Source organism: Lepidochelys olivacea (assembly GCF_965140295.1).
Source record: "Lepidochelys olivacea isolate rLepOli2 genome assembly, chromosome: 8".
In the NCBI taxonomy this organism is placed as follows: Eukaryota; Metazoa; Chordata; order Testudines; family Cheloniidae; genus Lepidochelys; species Lepidochelys olivacea.
Window position 1 is genome coordinate 103,549,460 of NC_140418.1, and position 20,765 is coordinate 103,570,224.

The window sequence follows — 20,765 nt, forward strand, 5'->3', positions numbered from 1 at the left end:
CGCAGCAAGGTTCCCCCTGCGGCTGTTCGGTGGAGTCAGCCTGCTGCTAATCTAGCTAGAGTCCTCAACCGGCGCTGGTTCAGCTAGGCTGCTGAAGGGGGCCCAGCTTGACTTTGGGCCAGCTCTGAGCAGAGACGGGAATCGAAGGGGGACCCTGCCCAGCTCTGCCCTGCCACTCCTCTACTGCCTGACGCCGTGAAAAGGTGGGCTCAGCCGGACGGCTGCTGCCAAGGATCCTGTGTGTGGCCTCTGTCTTGATATGGGTGAAGGCTGGGCTGCCCTGAGGAGAGGAGGATGAGAGATGGGGATGGGCAAAAAGAGAGGATGGGTCTCCCATTGACACCCACTCTCCAGCTCCTGGGGTGGCACACAAAGTGCTGTAGGTGTAACACTGGCTGAGCGTGCGCCCACTAGAGGATAACAGCCTACTACCACCAGCCGGGCTAATGGAGCTCTTCCTTTAGCTCAAGTGGGAGAAGCCCGTCCTGGGTGGAGGCCCTGCTGGTGGCTCTCTTAGAGAGGTTGTTATCAAGGCAGCTGTAAAAACCAAGGCAGGTGGTGTCCCAGGTGCTCCTGTCTCGCTATTTAATTGTGCAGAATCCTAGAAGTTATCAATGGGAGAAGGCCCCTTAGGGCCGATCTAATTCAGGCCCAGCTGGTGCAGGATCCTCCCTCGCAGCACGTTAGCTCCTGTAGCTTGCAGTGGCCCAACCGATGGGGTTGCCAGTGCAGTGGGCAGGGTGCTAGCATGGGACTGGGAGACTTTGATCCTGTTCCCTGCTCTGCCACAGACTTTCCTGGGTGACCCTGGGCAAGACCCTAAGTCTCTCTGTGCCTCAGTTTCCCCTCTCTAACATGGGGAGAACAGCTCCACCGTGCCTCGCTGGGGTGCTGTGTGAGAATAAATCTCTTATGAGCTGCTCAGATATGCAAGTTGGGTCGGGGGGGGGGGGTGTGACAGCTGAGTCCCTCAGGCAGACGGCTGTACCTGTACTGTTCACACAGGGCATAGAAGAGAAACAGGAGCCCACTGGGAACCCAAAGGTCACTCTGGGCCCATCCTGAAATCTTAGCATTGCTTTCGAACTCGCAGACCAGCCTATGTTGTCCCGAACTGAGCTCCCGCAAAGCCAAAATGCATTAGCCCCCTGCAGCGCGAAGGGCCCAGTGTCTCTCACTGAAATGGGAAAGCCTGTCCCCTCACCCCCACCCCAGCTCTGGGACAGGCAGAGCAAGCACCAGCCTCTCCAGGGGACAGCCCGTGAACGAGGGAGTAGTGGCTCCAGGACAAATGGGTTAGAGCAGAGACTGTCAGGATGGACGCGATGAAAGTCTAACGATGTCCTGTATTTAACTCCCCCATGTCCCAGGGCTGTGCCACTGTGATCCAAACCCCAGGCAAGCATGGGACCCAGGGCTGTGGGAAAGTCCTGGCAAACTTTAGAAGCCTGTAAACTGTGAGAAAGCCTGCACTGGCCCCTAGTGGTGCGGCGATACAATCAGTCTTTCCGGCCAAGCAGCCATCACTGCTGCTAGTGACAGGTCCCTGCTCTTCTTTCCCTGCAGTTCAGAGGTCTTGACCATCTTGATTCACCATGCAGCCTGGTGGAAGGGATCTGGGCCAGAGGAGAAAGACATCCCCCCTCCAGCAGCAGCCTTAGGCTCTCCAAGGTCCCAAGTAAGGGAAGCTGCTGGAAATGAGTGGCACTTCCCGTCTGGCCCCACTGGGGCAGGAGGAGATCAGGCAGAGCTTGGATGGCCCACGGGCAATGTTCCCTCTAATTTCTGACAGGCCGTGTGCACAAAAAATTTCTTCTGTGCAACTTTTTGACAGGCCATGTGCACAAAAAGTTTCTTCTGTGCAAATTGTCATCCCTCTGAGCACCGCAGGAGCTGAATGATTTAGAAACATCTGTGGGCCATAACTCTCCTGCTGCCAGATCTTCCAGCTGCTGCCACGTTGCGGATGCAAGGATCTGGCACACACAGCTGTGCTCTGCCTGGTCCATTCAGCAGCCCAGCGGGTCAGCTCTATGGGGGAGGTGCAAGCATACTCAGCAACCCTGCCTGTGCCAGGTTGTTCAGTAGCACTGGAGACATTTGATGGGCAATGGGGGATCATAAAAGTCTGTGGTCTAGATATTCGAGCCAATGGGCCGGTCGTGGGTTCAAGTCTCAACCCAGGCACTGAATGATTTGTGCCGATAAAGGGTTTAACATGCAGATTGTTGTCTAGATATACCATTCAGTGGCACCTCAGAGAGAATATCTAGCACTCTTCATCCACAGATCCCCAAGCACTTTGCAAACAAGGCCAGTATCATTATCCCCATTTTAAAGGTGGGGAAACTGAGGCACTGAAACGGGAAGTAGTCTGTGGTAGAATTCCACAGTCCCAGGGATAATCTACTAGGCTGCACTGCCTCCCTGGAACTATGCCATCCACCGTGACGTGGCTGCAGGGGATTGGAAACCAGTGATCTCCTGCCTTTTAGGCCAGGGTGATATCTCTGGTCAATGCCATTTCTATAGAGCCCTTCCATGGGAAGGATTTTCCTTGCTCCCTCCATAGCACACCCTCTCCTTTCAAGAAAAAAGAAAAGGAGGACTTGTGGCACCTTAGAGACTAACCAATTTATTTGAGCATAAGCTTTCGTGAGCTACAGCTCACTTCATCGGATGCATTTCAAGTATCTGCTACCTGGTGCTGATGAATAGCTGCAGCAATGTTGCAGTCATGATCAGGGCCCCAATCCTGCAAACTGCTCTCTGGGGGTCCACCGGGATCCCCCGTTCAGGAGCAGGGCTTGGGATGGCTGTGGCTTGGGAATAACAGCCCCTCACAAAGGCAGCGGGGTGGGGGGGATGTCAGCCCACAGAACGCTTTTGATGCCAGCAGAGCGAGTTTTCACGCACGTCTAATTTCATTTTCCTTCCTCCGCTCCTGTGCAAAGTTTGACACTTCAGAGTTCAGAGGAGAGCGAATTACCGGCAAGAAAAAAAAAGTGAGCCCGCAAGTTGTCCTGGGCGAGCGTGCCCACAGTAGGAGGATCTGGGCCTGAGTCAGTCCCTTGAATGGAAAAGAACATGGATCCCCTAATCCTCCCCGGCCCCAGTGCTGGTTTCATACATGCCAGTGCTACCCTCCCATTAAAGGGCTGAGGGCTGGGGGGAGGGGAGGCAGTCTTTATGTTGTGACCTTCACCTTCCCAACGTCTGGCTTCCCCCATGAGACTGGATACCCCGTCCTGCAGTCGCCCAAAATAAAGGTAGCAATCACCCTCCTAAACATAGCAGCTGAGCGCACCACCCGATCTGGCATGGCTCACTGGTACAGACAGAGCACAGATCTCGGTGAGCTCCCAAAGCCTCCGAGCATCTGTTATTTAAAGTGCCTGCGTCCAGTTGGCAGCTCTCTCTTACCACCAGGTATCTGATGACAACATCGCTATGATCTATATCAAGGAGACATGGCCTCAGGGTATCTCTTAACCCCAGAGTAATCATCCACTCCTCAGGCAAGAACAGAGAAAGATCAGGCGTGTACCACTGCTAGTGAAGTACTCCTCCATAATCCAGCCTCTCTCTTAAACAGCCATTTTACCATAGCCACTTTGCTACGACAATTTTGTTTGACCTCTGGTTGCAGACTCTGCACTGTTCGGGGGGTAGTTCTTTTCCTGGTCTGTCAAGACTGGTTTAGCAAGGAAGGAAGGTTTGTGGTTAAGGATCCGATTTGGGATTCAGGGGATCTAGGTACAGTTCCTGGCTCTGCAACAGACTCCCTGTGTGACCGTCAGCAAATCACTGCATCGCTCTGTGCCTCAGTTTCCCCAGCTGTGCAATGGGGATAATAATTCTGTCTTATCCATTTAGACTGCAAGCTCTTTGGGGAAGAGACTGTCTCATAAGAACGGCCATACTGGGTCAGGCCAATGGTCCATCTAGCCCAGTGTCCTGTCTTCCGACAGCGGCCAGTGCCAGACACTTCAGAGGGAATGAACAGAACAGGGCAATTTTGGGTGAGCCATCCCATCATCCAGTCTCAGATTTTGGCAGTTGGAGGTTTAGGGACACCCAAAGTGTGGGGGTGGGGCCCTGACCATCTTGCTAATAGCTGTTGATGGACCTATCCTCCATGAACTTATCTAGTTCTTTTTTGAACCCAGTTAGACTTTTGGCCTTCACAACATCCCCTGGCGAGGAGTTCCACAGGTTGACTGTGCGTTGCGTGAAGAAGTACTGCCTTTTCTTTGCCTTTTAAACATGCTGCCTCATCATTTCATTGGATAACCCCTGGTTCTTGTGTTATGTGAAGGGGGTAAATAACGCTTCCCTATTTACTTTCGCCACACCACTCATCGTTTTACAGACCTCTGTCCTATCCCCCCCCAGTCATCTCTTTTCTAAAGGGAACAATCCCACTCTTTTTAATCTCTCCTCATATGGAAGCTGTTCCATACCCCTCATCTTTTTCATTGCTCTTCTCTGTACCTTTTCCAATATCTTTTTTGAGACGGGGTGACCAGAACAGCACACAGTATTCAAGGAGCGGGCGTGGGCATGCCGTGGATTTGTATAGTGGTGTTATGATATTTTCTGTTTTATTCTCTATCCCTTTCCTCTTAGTTCCTAACCTATGTGAATATACAGCACCTAATGCAATGGGGCTCTGATCTCAGTTGGGGGCCTCTAGTGATACAAATAATTACTTGCAGTCAATCTCACTGTGCTTTGTTACCACATACGTGGGCACTGCAGAAAAATCTAAAATAGATTTGACTTTCCTGCTTGAGAGAGAAGACGGAAGAGGACGTGGGAACACTGCAAGCCGCAATCATTCAAAAATCGTGAGTCAAACCCTCCCCCCCCCAAAAAAATCCTAATATTTGCTTTAAAATCATGTTTATTTAAAAGGTTGGGTACTTTTTGCCTTGTGGTTTCCGAGCCCTTAGCATGCCCTCAGTTCACTTTTTCCAGCTTTATTCTGCAACCACAAGAGACAGAAACTTTATTTTCTTAAATGAAAACTGAGCTGGCTCACTAACTCACATGACTCCAGAGCTGGGGCTTCAAGAACCCCTCCTCCCAATATCTCCAGATTCATGGGGAAAAAAACCAACAACAACATCCCAAGACTTAGCAACACTGCTGAAGGCCTCCTCTGACTTGCTGGGTGAGCTTCGGGGGATCACTCGCTACCTCTGCCCTTCAGTTTGCCTCATCTGCTAATAAAACAATAAAGAGGGTTATCATGCGACTTCCGTACCGGCGGGGCCTTGGACGATGGCTGTGGCCGGAACGCAAAGCATTCCCGACCTTCAGGGAAATCTCCGCGGGCAGTACAGGGCTCAGGACGCACCGCTCGATGAGGCCGACTGCCTCCCGGGGAGCAGCCCCAGCTGGCACCGTCCTTTTCCTCCTGGCTCGGGGGGGGTCCCGCTGGCCTCCGGGCTCAGCCACTGCGCAAGGAGAGGGGCAGAGCCGCCAGCCTCCTGGCCCCGCTCTGCGCCTCCTGGCCCCGCTCTGCGCCTCCTGGCCCGCCTGCCCTGCCCAGGGGCCCGAGCGGCGGCCTCCCAGCAGAGCACAGACCCCCCGTCCCCCCGGGGCGCTGCAAAGCCCTCCCCAGAGAGTGGGTGTGTGTGGACGGGGGGCACCTGACGCCACGTGGGAAGCTGCCGCCGGCTCCGGAGTGGACCCTCCCCCCGGCCCGGCTCCCCTCCCTTGTCCGCCAGCTTTTCCCCTTTAAGAGCAGGCTGCTGGCTGCGCGGCCCGCGCCGGAAGCAGGCGGGCGCGCCGAGTCCAGCCTCCCCCGAGCCGCCGCCGCTGCTGCTCTGCGACCGGGGGCGGCGGCTGCTGCTGCTCCGCGGAGCCCAGCGCCCGCCCCCGCCAGGAGGGGGCCCCGGCTGCAAGGGGCCGCCGGCGGGGCGCTTCCCCCGGGCGCTGCAGAGCCGGGAGAGCCCGTAACCCGCCGGCCCGGCCCCGGGGCCGCCCGGCCCGCCGGCAACACTGTTGCAAAGCCGGGTGCCGCTTCCGTCGGGACAGGTGCGCCGGCGGCTGAACCAAGGGGGCGGGGGAGGAGCGATGGGGGCGGGGGAAGGCCCTCTCCAATTGCCCCCCCCCGCCCCAGCCCTCCAGCATAGGGGGGCTCTGCTAGTGGATCCCCCCCCCAGAGCTGGTCTCCTACCCCCCCCACCCCCGGCCTAACTCGCTTAGCGTTTAAAACTCCCCTTCCCTCCACCTTCTCTGGCCCCAGGCCCCACAGAGATGCTTCAGCCTGCCTGCCAGGCGCCCTGCCCCGGGCCCCCCCCTCCCCAATATTACAGCGCACGGCCGTGACCTTGCGGCTGGAGCACTCCCGTTGGGCGTGCGGGGCAAGTCGTGGGAAGGGGAGCTGGGATTTGGGGGTTTCTGTGCCCCCCTCCCCCCGATCCTGTCTAGTGTGCATGGCACCCCGGTGGGTTTACAGACTCCCCTGGCTTAGTGTGGCTGCTTCCCTGGCGTTCTCAGGGAGCCCCTGGAACAGCGCGGGGCGGGACGGCAGGAGAGTGCCCTCACCCTCTAGCTAATGAGCGGGGACCAGGGTCTGGGGCAGTGTGGGGTGAGAGCAGAGCTGGGTTTCCCGCTGCGCAGCATGCCAATGCTGCTGTCCCTGCTGCAGACACCTGTTCCATTAGGAACTGGACTGAAGCCACCAGCTCACTCCACGCAGGTCAGTAAATGGCTCTTGGTGGCTACCAGCCTCTGCCAGGTTGTAACCGGTGGCCCAGGGACAGAGCTCCTGGCAACCCCTTGAGCCAAGCGTCGCGGATCACGACACCTGCCCCTCAGCCCAGAAATAGTGGGTGGGGATGCTCACACTGCTAGCAAATTATCACTCCTGATTGTGCTAGGGGCTGATTTTTGCACTGACGTTGGCTCGGGGTGACATCTGTCTGCCCTGCAGCTAACTCCCTGCCCTAAGGGTCACTCTGATCCAGAGCACCTGCACGTCCTCTTCTTTTCCTTCCCTGCCCAGTGTCAGGCCGGGAGTGGGTGGAAGAGGTTATCCCTTCCTGGTTCAACCACAGGTCTTCTGCACCTGCTGATCCTGTCGCAGCAGGGACCCTCGAAGGAATGGGACTGGAGCCTACCAGATCCTGACAGCTGCCCCAGGCTGCTCCCCTCACCCATCCTCCTCGCCCCGTGATAATGGATGAGTGGAAACCCAACGCTCCAGCCAAACAGTTTGTCCCGCGGAAAAACCGGAGCTGGTACCTCGCCTGGAAGTACAAGCTGATGAATCAGAGAGCTATCAGGCGGCTATGCCAGGTGAGTTCTCTGGAGTAATGCGAATCCTGCCTATGGGATTAAAGAAGATAAACTTGCAAAGCCCATGGATTATGGAGTCTCTGTGTTGGTGGAAGCGGCTGCAGCCCCTGTGACCTAACATGGTGGAAGAGAATAACTTGTCCAGTCAGAAGCCACCTGAATTACATTGTACTCTTAAAATGCAGAATGGAATGAGTCTGACCCTTCTTTAGCTACAGCAAGTGCCTGCAGCCAGTTAAAGATTTTTCTTCCGCAGACAAAGGGTTTTTTTATGGACTTCACCAGTGGTTAGATGTTGTTTATTACTGGAACAAGCACAGCTCAACAACTGTTAAAGAGCATTTCCAGGAGAGGAGGGTGGGCTTGCTTGGGGCCTAGTTTTGAACTCTAGCTCTGGGTTTGGCATCCAGGGGGAAAGGGAAATCCTTGCGAGGCTTCGACTAATGGCTTCTCCGCTGTGATCTTGGCCAGGGAAACTAGAGCCAGTCCATTTTTTGTTGTGTGATCCCTGTGCGCTACCAAGAGAGATGCTCTCGTTCTCCGTGCTGCAGGGGGAGTGGGTAGCTCTTTCTTCGCTCCTAGCGGAACATGGTTTTGATTTATTTGTCAGTCTATCTCAGGAGCTGCCCCATCGCCACAGTTTCTGAGCATCTTGCAATTACTGTATATGTCCTCACGACATCCTGGTAATGCACATTGCAGGGGGGAGGGGAATCCCAAGTGTACACACAAAATGATGGGATCTAAATTAGCTGCTACTGCTCAGGAAAGAGAGCTTGGAGTCACTGTGGATAGTGTCGGAAAACATCCACTCAATGTGCAGCGGCAGTCGAAAACGGTAACCATGTTAGGAACCATTAGGAAAGGGATCGGTAATAAAACAGTAAATATCATAATGCCGCTGTATAAATCCATGGTATGCCCACATCTTTAATACTGTGTGCAGTTCCAGATGGTCCCATGTCAAAAAAGATAAGTTAGAATTAGAAAAGGTACAGAGAGAGGCAACAAAAATGATTAAGGGATGGAACAACTTCCAGATGAGGAGAGATTAAAATGACTGGGACGTCTCAGCTTGGAAAAGAGACGACTATGCGGGAGGGGATATGATAGAGGTCTATAAAATCATGACTGGTGTGGGGAACGTGAATAGGGAAGTGTTACGTGAGGGAGTGAATAATACAAGAACCAGAGGTCAGCCAATGAAATTAATAGGCAGCAGGTTTACAACACACCAAAGGAAGTATTACTTCACATAACACATAAGCAACCTGTGGAACTCCTTGCCAGGGGATGTTGTGAAGGCCAAACCTCTAAATAAAAGAATTAGATACATTCATGGAGCATAGATCCATCAATGGCTATTAGTCAAGATGGTCAGAGATGCAACCCCATGATGTGGGTGCCCCCAGTCTATGACTGGCAGATGCTGGGAGTGGACCACAGAGGATGGATGACTTGATGACTGCCTGTTCTGTTCATTCCCTCTGAAGCACCTGGCATTGGCCACTGTCGGAAGACTGGATCCTGGGCTAGGTGGACCATTGCTCTGACCCAGTCTGGCCGTTCTCGCTTTCTAAGAAAGTGCTGTGACGCCGTCTGTACAATGGGGATGTTGAAAGGCTAAGCCCAGGGTCACACAGAGAATCTGTGGCAGAGCAGGGACTCCCAAGTCCTAGGCCAGGGCTGTAACCACTAGACCATCCTGCCTCTGCGTGTGCAGAAGCAAATAGTTTAGAGGCCCTGTAATAAAGCGCTGGCAAGTGCACGTGTGTGTGTGCACTCCAGAAAGCTGAAGGTCAGATTCTCAGCTGGTGTCAGCTGGTGTTGCTCTATTGAAGCCAGTTTGACCCCAGCTGAAGATCTGGTTGAGTCTCTTTGGAAGTGACCAGCTGATGGGGATGGACATGCCGGAGGCATTGGGCGGCTGCTTCAGAAGCAGCTGTGGAAAGCCGCACAGTTCCGCAGCTTGCTGGCCAGCCTGGTGTGCGTCCTACCGAGACTCGGAACCTAGCTGTGGGAGAGTGGTGGGCGAGGGGTGAAGGGAATGAGCCTGTGCCAGGGTGGGAAAATTTAAAGGGGGTATTAACCTGTTACTCAAGAATTAAGTCACTTGACTTGCCTGTCAGCTTCCATTTGAGGATCTCAAAGCAAAACTGTAACTCTGATGAACTAAAACTTGGTGAGAGGTGAAGAGAAGAATCTGTTATGATCTATGCTTTGTACATTGACGTGGCCTGATCGGGGCTTGAGTACTGCTGTGATGGGCGCTGCTGAAAAACCTCCATAGACAATTAAGCTTTGCCAGCCCTTAGTGCTGTTGGCGTGGCCCCATTTTTCAGATGGTGAAACAGGAAGAGAGAAAAGAAGTGACTTGTCTGAGATCACCCAGTGAGTCAGTGGTGGAGTGAGGGACAGAACCCAGATCTCCTGAGTCGATGCCTTAGCTGCTCCTACTGCCACCACCAGCTAAGGATATTTATAGCTTCTATTGATAAGCCCTGGCTAATAAACAACCCAAACAGGGGGCCTGGGAGTCTAATAGCTCCTCAGTATATGGGATGTGGCAAGCTTTACAGCTGCTTCAGTTTGTAGATAAAGCAAATGGCCAGGTGTGAACCAGTCGGGTTCTGATTTGTATTGGACAAGGATGGGACCTTTTTAAGAAGCACTTTCGCAGTGGGGTGCGTGGAAACTGATGGTATTGCTCCCATGTCAGAGAGCCACGGAGCCTGTGCTGGCTGCTCGCTCTGCATCCCCTTCCCCATCCTGTTACCTGTGCATTGTTGACCTTGATTTGGTGGCACTGCTCTTCTGTTAAACAAGCCCTTTACCCCTGTGTCGGGCAGGATCTGCTCCTGTGTCTGTCCCTCCTGTCCAAAAGCAGCACACCTTTAGGCTGTCCTGATGAATGTAATCAGCAGCCCGTAGCCCTTGGGATTGATATTCTAGCTCGATGGGCATTGCAATGGAAATCCAGTCATTCAAACCCATGGATGCGCCTTCTATCTTGCTGCATGGCCGCTAGTCTAGGTAGCCTCGCAGCTGCTCCGCAGGAGAGTGGCATCCTCCCAGCCCATGTGGCCTATATCAGAGCCCGCTCTGTGCTCTGTGCTGTGTGTGCATGTGAGCCTTCACAAGAAGGGAACGTGTTTCTGTGCAGAGCTGTATAAGACCCTGGTGCTATCTGAAGGCTCTTCAGTACCAATGTAACGACGCTGTTGGCGTCAGTAACAAAATCTGGGCTGGCACACTGTGCAGCGAGCTCCCTGGAACCAGCCTGCTCTTGCCTACTCTGGCTACCACCAGCGAGAGGAAAAACTCTGGGTGCTTCAATGACAAGCTGGAGCAGAAGGGGTAGCTGGGAGGGTGGCTTTCTCTTGCTGGATTGCTCCTCTCCAACAGGCTTAACCAACTAATCGGCTCTTGTTTTTTATCTGCTGTCTTTCCCCATAGCCTGGCTCCTAGACACAGCTCCACTGGTATAATGAGGCAGTTGCTAATAGAAGTCAAGTGGCGGTAGACAATAACAAAACTTCAGGCTGGTCTGAGGCCATGTGGCTCAGTGGACTTGCCCCCCCATCTGCTGAGTGTGTGATAGACGTATTCGGTGCCCAGTGAGCAAGTGGCATTCTCCATTGGTCAGTTTCCAACCTTGCAGTCATAAATAATCTGGTGCCGGCTGCTTTGGTGGAAGGCTCTCTGAGTATTAACTAGAGCTAAAGCCGGCAGGCCGGGCACCAGAGTATGTAGCAGAGTAAAGGAGCCTTGTCTCTTGTTTGTTGTTCTTTCCCATGGCTTTGAGGATGGGAGTATTGCTTCCAGTGGGAATGTGATCAGCTACTTTAGTGACTTCCAGCTTTTGTGACTCAAACTATGTGTATAGCCCCCCTGGCATCTAAACCCATCCCTACCCCAAATGAGGGGTATCCGCCTCCTTTTACAGACGGGAGGGACACTAACATGGTGAGAGTCGTTCTACGACTTGTCCGAGGTCACGCAGGGAGCATGGCAACACCAGGATTTGAACTCAGATCGCCAGAGCCCCAGTCCCTGTGGTTAGGGGACTGGTCACCCTTTCTGTCTCAGTTTCAGCCCTGAAAGGTCATTTCTGTCTCCTGCTGTGTCCTCAGCCCAAAGGTCACTGGGGGAGGATTGCATTGGAGTAGGGAAGGCAATTGATACAGGAAGCTCACCCCTGAAGTTCCAGGAGAGACCTCTGTCTCCTCGTAGGTCTGCCTTACGATGGGCTCTTTCATTACGATAGCATCACAGGCAGCTGGGCCATGTGACGTTCTCTGCAGCGTTCAGTGTCATGGAGGTGACTGCATTGCTGTCTCCAGGCAGGCAGAGGAAATAAAATACTGCTCTTCTCTCTTTCCCCTAGACCTCTGACTGCGCTCATCTCTGCAGCGATTCATGCGCCCAGATCGTAATGCAGGGGGAGTTAAGGTTTCTGTCAGAGGTGTAATTCTGAATCTCCTGACGTTTGCACTATTCTAATGTGGTTGATTTTTCCCCTCCTCACGCACCCCTGTGAGGCAGGGGTGTTATCCCCATGGTACAGGTGGGGAAACTGAGACACGGCAAGGCTAAGTGACTAGCCCAAATCATACAGGAAGAGTGTGGCAGAACTGGGAATTGAACCTGGGTGTTTCAAGTTCTACACAAACACCCTAGCCACTGGACCACCCTTTCTTCTGTGTGCTAGGGAAAACTATGGCTATCTGAGATCCTCTGTGAGGATCATATTGTGGTTTATCCTAACACGTTGTTGTGCGGCGTGTAACTGACCCAGAACTTTTTGCCTTACAGATGGGTGCCATCCTCTTTCTGCTTGTGACTGTGATTGTGAATATTAAGCTGATCTTGGACACTAGAAGAGCTGCCAGCGAGGGGGAGGAGGAGTCTGCCCAAGACTATGGTGAGTCTGAGGGGCCTGGGTCAAGGCGGCAGCAGTTGACGCATTCCCATGTTACCTTGCCAATGCGTGCGGCCGTACCGTAACCAGAGCTGGTTAGAAAACAGGCTTTGTCAAAACTTTCCATGGGGGGAAAAATGTCCACTTTGTTTGGCAAACAAAATCTAAACCAAAAATATTTTTAGTTGGAAATGCTGCCGTGGTGCCTTATGGGAGTTGTATTTCAGGTGCCATGTGCGCTTACTCTTCTACTGTATAGGCTAGGCTTCTTGTGGGACTACATCTCCCATGGTGCACCATGGCCGTACCTCATGGTGAAGGGCAGCGATTGCATCATGGGGAGTCCCCTGACCTGGTACATCCTGGGAGATGTAGTTTCATAGAATCAAAGAAGATTAGGGTTGGAAGAGACCTCAGAAGGTCATCTCGTCCAACCCCCTGCTCAAAGCAGGACCAATCCCCAACTAAATCATCCCAGCCAGGGCTTTGTCAGGCCAGGCCTTCAAAACCTCTAAGGATGGTGATTCCACCACCTCCCTAGGCAACCCATTCCAGTGCTTCACCACCCTCCTAGTGAAATAGTTTTTCCTAATATCCAACCTAGACCTCCCCCATTGCAACTTGAGACCCTTACTGCTTGATCTGGCATCTGCCACCACTGAGAACAGTCAAGCTCCATCCTCTTTGGAAACCCCCTCCAGGTAGTTGAAGGCTGCTATCAAATCCCCCCTCACTCTTCTCTTCTGCAGACTAAAGAATCTAGTTCCCTCAGCCTCTCCTCGTAAGTCCTGTGCCCCAGACCCCTAATTATTTTCAATGCCCTCTGCTGGACTCTCTCCAATTTGTCCACATCCTTTCTGTAGTAGGGGGCCCAGAACCGGATGCAACACTCCAGATGTGGCCTCACCAGTGCCGAATAGAGGGGAATAATCACTTCCCTCGATCTGATGGCACTGCTCCTACTAATGCAGCTAACTACTGTTAGCCTTATTGGGAACAAGGGCACACTGCTGACTCATATTCAGCTTCATCCATTGTAATCCCCAGGTCCTTTTCTGCCGAACTGCTGCCGAGCCATTCGGTCCCTAGTCTGTAGCGGTGCATGGGATTCTTCCGTCCTAAGTGCAGGACTCTGCACTTGTCTTTGTTGAACCTCATCAGATTTCTTTTGACCCAATCCGCCAGTTTGGGAATCCCTACCCTCCAGCCTATCTACCCCACCCACCCACCCACCCCCTGCAGTTTAGTGTCATCCGTGAACTTGCTGAGGGTGTGATCCATCCCATCAGCCAGATCATTAATGAAGATGTTGAACAAAACCAGCCCCAGGACTGACCCCTGGGGCACTCTGCTTGATACCGGCTGCCAACTAGACATCAAGTTTGTCTAGAAAGCCCAGCCCATAGAAGAGAATGGGGATGAGAGGAAACAGGACTACAACTCCCATGAGGTACTAGGGCGATATGTCAAAACTGAAATATTTCAGCTTTCAGGATTTTGGTGGTTTTGAGGGAAGCATTGAAATCTTTTCCAGAAAGCAACCCTTTTTGTGAGGGGAGGAGGAGGGAAATTGTGTAACCGAAACCCCCGTTTATCTGCTGGAAAGACAATTTTTGATGGAAAACTTTTGACCAGGCCTAGCCATGACGTTGAATGAACCCTCTGCATGCTGCTAGAGATAATAGGTCATTCTAGGTCTGCTCCATCCTTTGCTAGGCCGTTCATCCGGCTTTAGACCAGATAGCCCTCTCTTTTGGGTGGTTTGTCCCCCATCCAGTGTTGAAACTAAACCAGATAGAGGGTGGAGTGGGGTGCTGTTCCAAATTGCATTCTCTGTGCAGTGTGACATTGTACGCACCACACAAGCAAGGTCATGCCAGCAGGGGTGGGCCCACGCTATTCCCAGAAGTACTGGAAAGTCTGGCATTCTGGGAATGCGTCCATGGCCACCTTATCCGGCCTTGACTGCTCTGTTCAGACTGCCAGCCACAGTGGTTCTGGAGACATGGACTTCTGTCCACCCAGGGCTGGACTGACACCCCAACTGGGAAAGGCCAGGTGGTAGGTGAGGCTGGCACTTCCTCCCCTTCTCCCTCATCAGGAGTAATTAAAGAGCTGGAGGTCCTCAAGCTTTGCCACCTGGTCCCTCAAGCACCAGGGGCCATGTCAGCTGGGCTTGGTGGAAGGATGTTTTGGAACATCCCACCAGATCTGTAAAGAGAGATGCTGCAGCCAGCTGGGAGTGGCAAGAAAGCACGTGTTGTGGTGATAGGTTGGGAATCTCCCCCATCCACTGAGGGGAACCCGCTGGTCCTCGTTGCACTGAGCCACAACTAGGCAGGTAGGGCTGAGTCTTCGGGCACCCCTCTCTCCTTAGATGAAGGTGTGCAGCATCTGGAGAGCCTGCGCCGCCCCACCAGCACCAGGAAGGTCTTGGACATCGAGGTGTACTCCAGCCGGTCGAAGGTCTACGTGGCTGTGGACGGGACGACGGTGAGTGGCTGGTACAGGAGGCTGCAGGTTACCCACGTGAGCCAAGGGCGGGAGAACTGGCTTGGGTGGAACCAGAACAGACCTGATCTCCGTCACCCAGACCTTGAGCTCCAGGAAGAGCTTCAGTTCCTCGTCCGAGCAGAATGCAGCTCATGCCTTTGCCATGCTCAACAATTGAATGGCTTGAGTGTAAGCCTACTTCTGCTGCCATTGAAGTCAACGGTAAAGCTCCTATTGACTCAATGAGCTAGGATCAGACTTAGGCTTAGCGTCTAATTCTCCACCCTCTCTTTCTTTCTTCTGAGGATGGCTTGTGCTGAGTACAGTGGTAGCAGGTGGCCCACTGCCGCGAATTGGAGAAACCAGCGAAGGGGCTGGAATTTGAAGTTTAGTGAATTCTCCCGCTGTAGGAGCAGCTGTGTGACAAACCCAGCTGCCACCACTGGGGTGGAGGAGTTCCTGGGAAAGAATTGGGGAGGCCTGGTGGATTGTAACAATGTTTCTCCCTCCCGCAGGTCTTGGAAGATGACGCTCGAGAGCAGGGCAGAGGGATCCACATCATTGTGTTAAATCAGGCTACGGTAAATCGCACCGATTGTCCCTGCATGTGTTCGGGCAGGGCTGTCTGGCATTCCTGCCCAGTGACACTGTTCCTCGATGAGGGCTAGCTACATGCGTAAGCCAGTCTTGCATTTCTCCAGGCCAAAGAGAAATCTCTGAACCCCTTCTCTTACAATGGTACAAAAGCACTGGGTGGGTTTCTCCCTTGCTAACCCAGCTCACAAAAGTGGAGCTGCCTTGGAATATCTGGCAACAGATGAACCCGTGTGTGAGCCGGATGCTTCAGCCCCGGGAGCTGGGTGCCTTGGCCTGGGGAAGTTGCAGCCTCAAAGGAAATGCCTTGGGAAAGCCCTGGTTGGAAGTAGTTGGAGGTGGGGCCACGGACTTCAGTGGGAGTCATTCCATTGGCGTTGATGGGCTTTGGCTCATGTAGTGCAGACTTAACTCTAGTTTTGGCTTTCCAGAGCCCCAGGATGCAGGGGCAATGGAAGGTTCCTAAAAGGGGGGGGGGCTACCTGCACCCAAACCATGGCCCCATCCCCCCTCTTCCCCTGAGGCTCCACCCCCAAACTCACTCCTCCCCCATCCCCTGTCGCTCACCCTTACAGCTGGTGAAAGGTTGGTGAATCGTAGGACAGAAAGGGACCTCGAGAGGTCATCTAGTCCGGTCCCCTGCGCTCAAAGCAGGACAAACATAATAACTAGCCCATCCCTGACAGGTGTTTGTCCAACCTGTTCTTAAAAATCTCCAATGATGGAGATTCCACAACCTCCCTAGGCAATTTGTTCTACTGCTTAACTACCCTGACAGGAAGTTTTTCCTAATGTCCAACCTGCACCGCCCTTGCTGCAATTTAAACCCACTTCTTGTCCTAGCCTCAGAGGTTGATAAGAAATTTTTTTCTCTCCTCCTTGTAATAACCTTTTATGTACTTGAAAACTGTTATCATGTCCCCTCTCAGTCTTCTCTTCTCCAGACTAAACAAATCCAGTTTTATCAATCTTCCCTCATAGGTCGTTTTCTAGACCTTTTATCATTTTTGTTGCTCTTCTCTGGACGTTCTCCAGTTTGTCCACATCTTTCCTGAAATGTGGCCCCCAGAACTGGACACAATACTCCTGGTGAAGCCTAATCAGCATGGAGTAGAACGGAAGAATTACTTCTCTTGTCTTGCTTACAACACTCCTGCTAATACATCCCAGAATGATGTTTGCGCTTTTTTTTTTTTTTTGGCAATAGGGTTACACTGTTGACTCATATATTTAGCTTGTGATCCACTACAACCCCCAGATCCCTTTCTACAGTACTCTTTCCTAGGCAGTCATTTTCCCAGTTCGTACATGTGCAATTGATTGGGCCTTCCTAAGTGGAATACTTGGCATTTGTCCTTCCTGAATTTCCTCCAGTGAGGAGTTTTGGGTGGTGCTCGTGTCCGGGGGCCTGGTGTACGTGCATCATGCAGGGTGTGCCATGTGTTTGAACATCTGCAGGGTCACGTGATGGCCAAGAGGGTGTTTGACACCTACTCACCCCATGAAGACGAAGCCATGGTCCTCTTCCTCAACATGATCGCTCGTGGCCGCATCCTGATCTTCTCTATTAAGGTAGGTGGGTCTGACGCCGAGGGAGACTGCAGATCACGTCACTGACGCGGATCAAGCTCTAGCAAGGCCCAGGCTGGTTCTGCTTCCCTGTTGTCTCATGAACGTTCTAACACATGTGTCAGACAGTGAGCCCCATTCTCCTCCAGCTCATTATTTATATGATGGGAATGCCAGGGAATCCGTACCTTATTTATTACAGTAACACCTAGGAGCCCCAATCACAGGCCAGGACCCCACTCTGCTGTGCGCGATACAAACGCAGAAAAAAATGAGTGCCTGCCCCCAAGGAGTTTACAATCTAAGTATAAGACGAGGCATCAAATGAATATAGACGGACAGGGAAGCCCAAGGAAACTGTGGCCGTATTGGTCAGCCTGACCGGCAGTGGTCTCAGCACACCAGCAGTCGAACCGTTGTCAAGTTTTTTTGTAGGCATCCTGGCAAAGGGGAATTTTGAAGGAGGATCGTGCACAAGTTTTCAGATAGCCCCGTCTTTCCCCCCCGCCCACCCTTTGAAAAAGCAAAAGGGTGTTTGTTTGAAAACACTTAAATGTGACCGCAGGGTACCGCTGTTGAGCAGAATGGGGTTACTCCTGTCTCCCACCAGCATGAGTGGGAAGAGCATCTGGATGGGTGTCTTCCTCCCCCATTGTTTTCTGTCACTCTTGGGGGTTTGTGCATTTTCTGTCCTATAAAGCGTCCTTCAGCTACAGCTTCTCTGAAACGCTCTACGTCCAAAACTCCCTGTGCCTTTCTATTTAAACTTTTCCATTTCCTGATTTCTGACTGACACTTGCATGCGGCATTGCCTGTCTCAGGTGGGAAATAGCTTGGAAGATACGTTCCCCAGAGGAATTAAGATAAACTTTTTTTTAATCCTCATGCAACTTACTATCCGTTGTGACCAAGAGGCAACGTCTTTCTTTCTGTCTGATCTTTGCAAGGGCAGCGATCCTGAGTCGGAAACGCATGGCTGCTCTGACCTTCCCTGTGGGTCTGCTTAGCGCCCTCAATTCGCAGGGGTGTGAATCGCCCTGCAGCCGGTGCGCATCAGCGAGCTCTGCTGGGGGGAGTGAGTGGAAGAGGCCTTCCAACCGCCAGCTCCGAAACGTGGCTCTCTGGGGCTGAGCCTCCAGTGGGATTTAGAGGGGGGACGATGGGAAGACCACCCTGCTGGCTGCAGTGGGAGATGGATGCTGCCGGTTCAGAGCAGGGGAAGATGCCACCTCACGATGTGTTTTGCTCCGTTCCAGGACGAAGGCTCCTTCCACCTTAAAGACTCGGCAAAGAGCCTCCTGAAGAGCTTGGGAAGCCAGGTCGCCTCGTCCCTCAGCTGGAGGGACACGTGGAGCTTTGTGGGGAAGAAAGGAGGTGAGAGCCCTGCTCCGGCCGGGGCCAGACGGGAGGGGAGACAGAAGGGATGGACTCTGGCTAACTGGATGGAAATGGCATCCCCTCAGTGAGTGGGGGCACGGGGGGTAATCCCACAAACCCCGTCCTTACCCTGCGGTGTCCGAGCAGAGTTGACGTCTTTTGGCCATGGGGGCCTGCGCCCTGGGTGCAGGTTGAGTGTTGGGGGGAGGGAGACACGTCTCCTTCTCAAGCACCTGTCATTGTTGGAGGGTAGGAGGTACCAGCTGGTCTCTCGGTGATGACGTGGGTTCTGGCTGGCTCTGTACAGCGGCCAGGGGGACGGGCATGGTTGGGTATCTGAGTGCCGTTCGGCAGCACCCTGGGTCTGACTGCACGTCCACCCCTCAGGCGAGGTGTATGGCGAGAAGCATTCCAAGTCTCCGGCGCTCTCCACATGGGGGGACCCCGTCTTGCTGAAGACCGAAGTCCAGCTGACCTCCGTGGAAGGTAGGTGAATCGGGGGGGGGGGGCTCCTCCAGACCGGGGCAGAGAGCCGCTGGGTGGGTGGGCGCCCCATCGCACGCCTCGCTTGGATAAGAGGTGAGGGCTGCAGGAGAGAGACGGACGCTGCGGGGAGACCCTGGCTCTGCCTCAGCACCTGCAGCTGGAGAACCCCTCTCAAGAAGAGATCAACCCCCATTCTCAGTGGGGGCGGGTGGGAGGGCGGGGTTGAGAGGGGTTGGCGGGGGGTGGGAAACCAGATTCTGCTGTAAATCTGGCCCCATGGAGATGAGAAATGATTGGGGAGGAGGGGCAGTGTGGCCTAGTGGATGGGGCTCTCGGCTCAGATCTCGATTCTGTTCCTGGCTCTGATACTGTGTACGTCCACTCGCCCTTCTGTGCCCCCCACTTTGTAAGCTCTGTGGGGCAGGTGCTGGCTCTCACGATGGCCGTACAGCGCCTAGCGCAATGGAGTTCTGAGCTCAGCTGTGGCCTGGAGGTGCTGCTGGCCTACAAGTAATCAGATGCCAGCACTGTGAGGCCTTGTGGAGGGCATGGGGAGGTTTGGGTTCTCTCTCTCAAACCTGTGCTGCCATATCTCAGGGATGGTATTCTTCTGGGAGGGTGAGGCAGAGCTGTGTGCAAGCCCCTCGGTGAGGAATTTGCACTGGGAGGTGATGGGAGCTGACTTCAGGCTGCATTGTTCTGACAGGGCCGTTTCTGGGGGCTAGGAAGTGGTGGTTTGTTTGGGGTTGGGTTTTTTTTTTTCTTCCTTTTTAAAGCCGCCGACCTCATTAATACAGGACTGGGCGTTAAAACGGAATTGGTGCTTCTGTTGTAAATCCGTTGCTTGCTCTTTTATTTTCTTAGCAACCCTACAATAACAAACCAGCATGCTTCTGCCAGGAGGAGGGGAGGAGATAAAGGAGTGGGTTTCCTTTTCCTGCTTCCAAGGGATTGTTTGTGAATGCCTAGGGTGGGTCTTAAAATAGAAGTTGGAAGAAATCTCTCTGGACCATGCCGTTCAGAGCTCCCATTCCTTCTGCGCTCATCCAGCTGCCAGGGCTTTCTGTGCCCCTGTAGGGTTTGAGCCTGGGTGCCCACCCAGGGCAGCGGACAGAGGCTGGCTGCACTTCTGCGAAGGCATCCGCTCAGCCCAGGTGGCCACCAACGGCAGTAAGCCATGGCACGACAGCTGAGGCTGCAGGCGGGGGCAGTGATATGCCAGGGCAGCAGGGCTGTGCCCTGGCACAAAGGGGTGAGCTGCCGGCTTTCTCCCCTCCCGCCCCGAGCAGTGGTCTGAACTCGGCTAGTCTCCCGTTCCCCCGCAGATGCCGAGTGCCGCTGGCCCGACACGGAGCTGAACCGCCGCCGGTGGAGGTTCTGCACCAAGGTGGAAGGTTACGGCAGCGTCTGCAGCTGCAAAGACCCCACGCCCATCGAGTTCAACCCTGATCCCGTGAGTGCGCAACGGCCAGCGGTCGTCTTCCCCTCCAAGCGCGAGCGGAGGAAGGGGAGCGGGAAGCCCTTGCCGCCAGCTGAGCATGGAGCGGTGCGTGGCCCTCCCCTGGCATAACGTCTGCAGGAGGCTTCGGGATAGACGGAGCACAGAGGGCTCCCGCTGAAATCACGTCGGCCTGCTTCTGCGCGGCATGCCACCTCCAGCGGGCTCCCCGAATGCACCTGGCTGTGGGAAGGGAAGGGAAGGATGCTGCAGTGTCTCTCTGAAACGGCCAGGGACGACTGTGGTAGAGTAGCTAGGGCACGAGGGTTCGTACACACCAGGGTAGATCTCGCTACGTCCATTCCCTGCCGTGGCAGGGGCCTGGAGCATTCCTGACACTGCCGTCTCTTCTGTTCCCTGCCCGTGGCACACCTCAGTCCAGCCTCCTGAGGGCTGTAACTGTCGGGCTTGGTGTGGGGTGGCCAGGTGGTGGTCAGTGATGACCTCCTGGTCTGGCACTCCCTTCTGGACTAGGGCTCTGTTACGGTCTAGCAAAAAGTGCTCTTGGGTCCGAAT

At 53.8% G+C, this 20,765-nt stretch overlaps 1 protein-coding gene across 4 annotated transcripts in view; it reads left to right on the plus strand.

Moving 5' to 3' along the window:
* Positions 1-5,806: 5,806 nt before the first annotated feature.
* The window catches only part of POMGNT1 (protein O-linked mannose N-acetylglucosaminyltransferase 1 (beta 1,2-)), a 30,375-nt gene continuing 15,416 nt past the window's right edge, over positions 5,807-20,765 (plus strand). Inside the window, exons 1-9 of one of the 4 annotated variants that reach the window (XM_084635963.1) lie at positions 5,807-6,045; positions 7,019-7,311; positions 12,127-12,235; positions 14,610-14,725; positions 15,241-15,306; positions 16,778-16,891; positions 18,145-18,262; positions 18,653-18,751; positions 20,077-20,204. In XM_084635963.1, coding sequence (XP_084492089.1) covers positions 7,192-7,311; positions 12,127-12,235; positions 14,610-14,725; positions 15,241-15,306; positions 16,778-16,891; positions 18,145-18,262; positions 18,653-18,751; positions 20,077-20,204 — 870 coding nt within the window. In that variant the 5' untranslated portion in view covers positions 5,807-6,045; positions 7,019-7,191. The remainder of the gene's footprint in view (positions 6,046-7,018; positions 7,312-12,126; positions 12,236-14,609; positions 14,726-15,240; positions 15,307-16,777; positions 16,892-18,144; positions 18,263-18,652; positions 18,752-20,076; positions 20,205-20,765) is intronic. The other 3 variants (XM_084635962.1, XM_084635965.1, XM_084635964.1) reach the window with 3 other exon arrangements.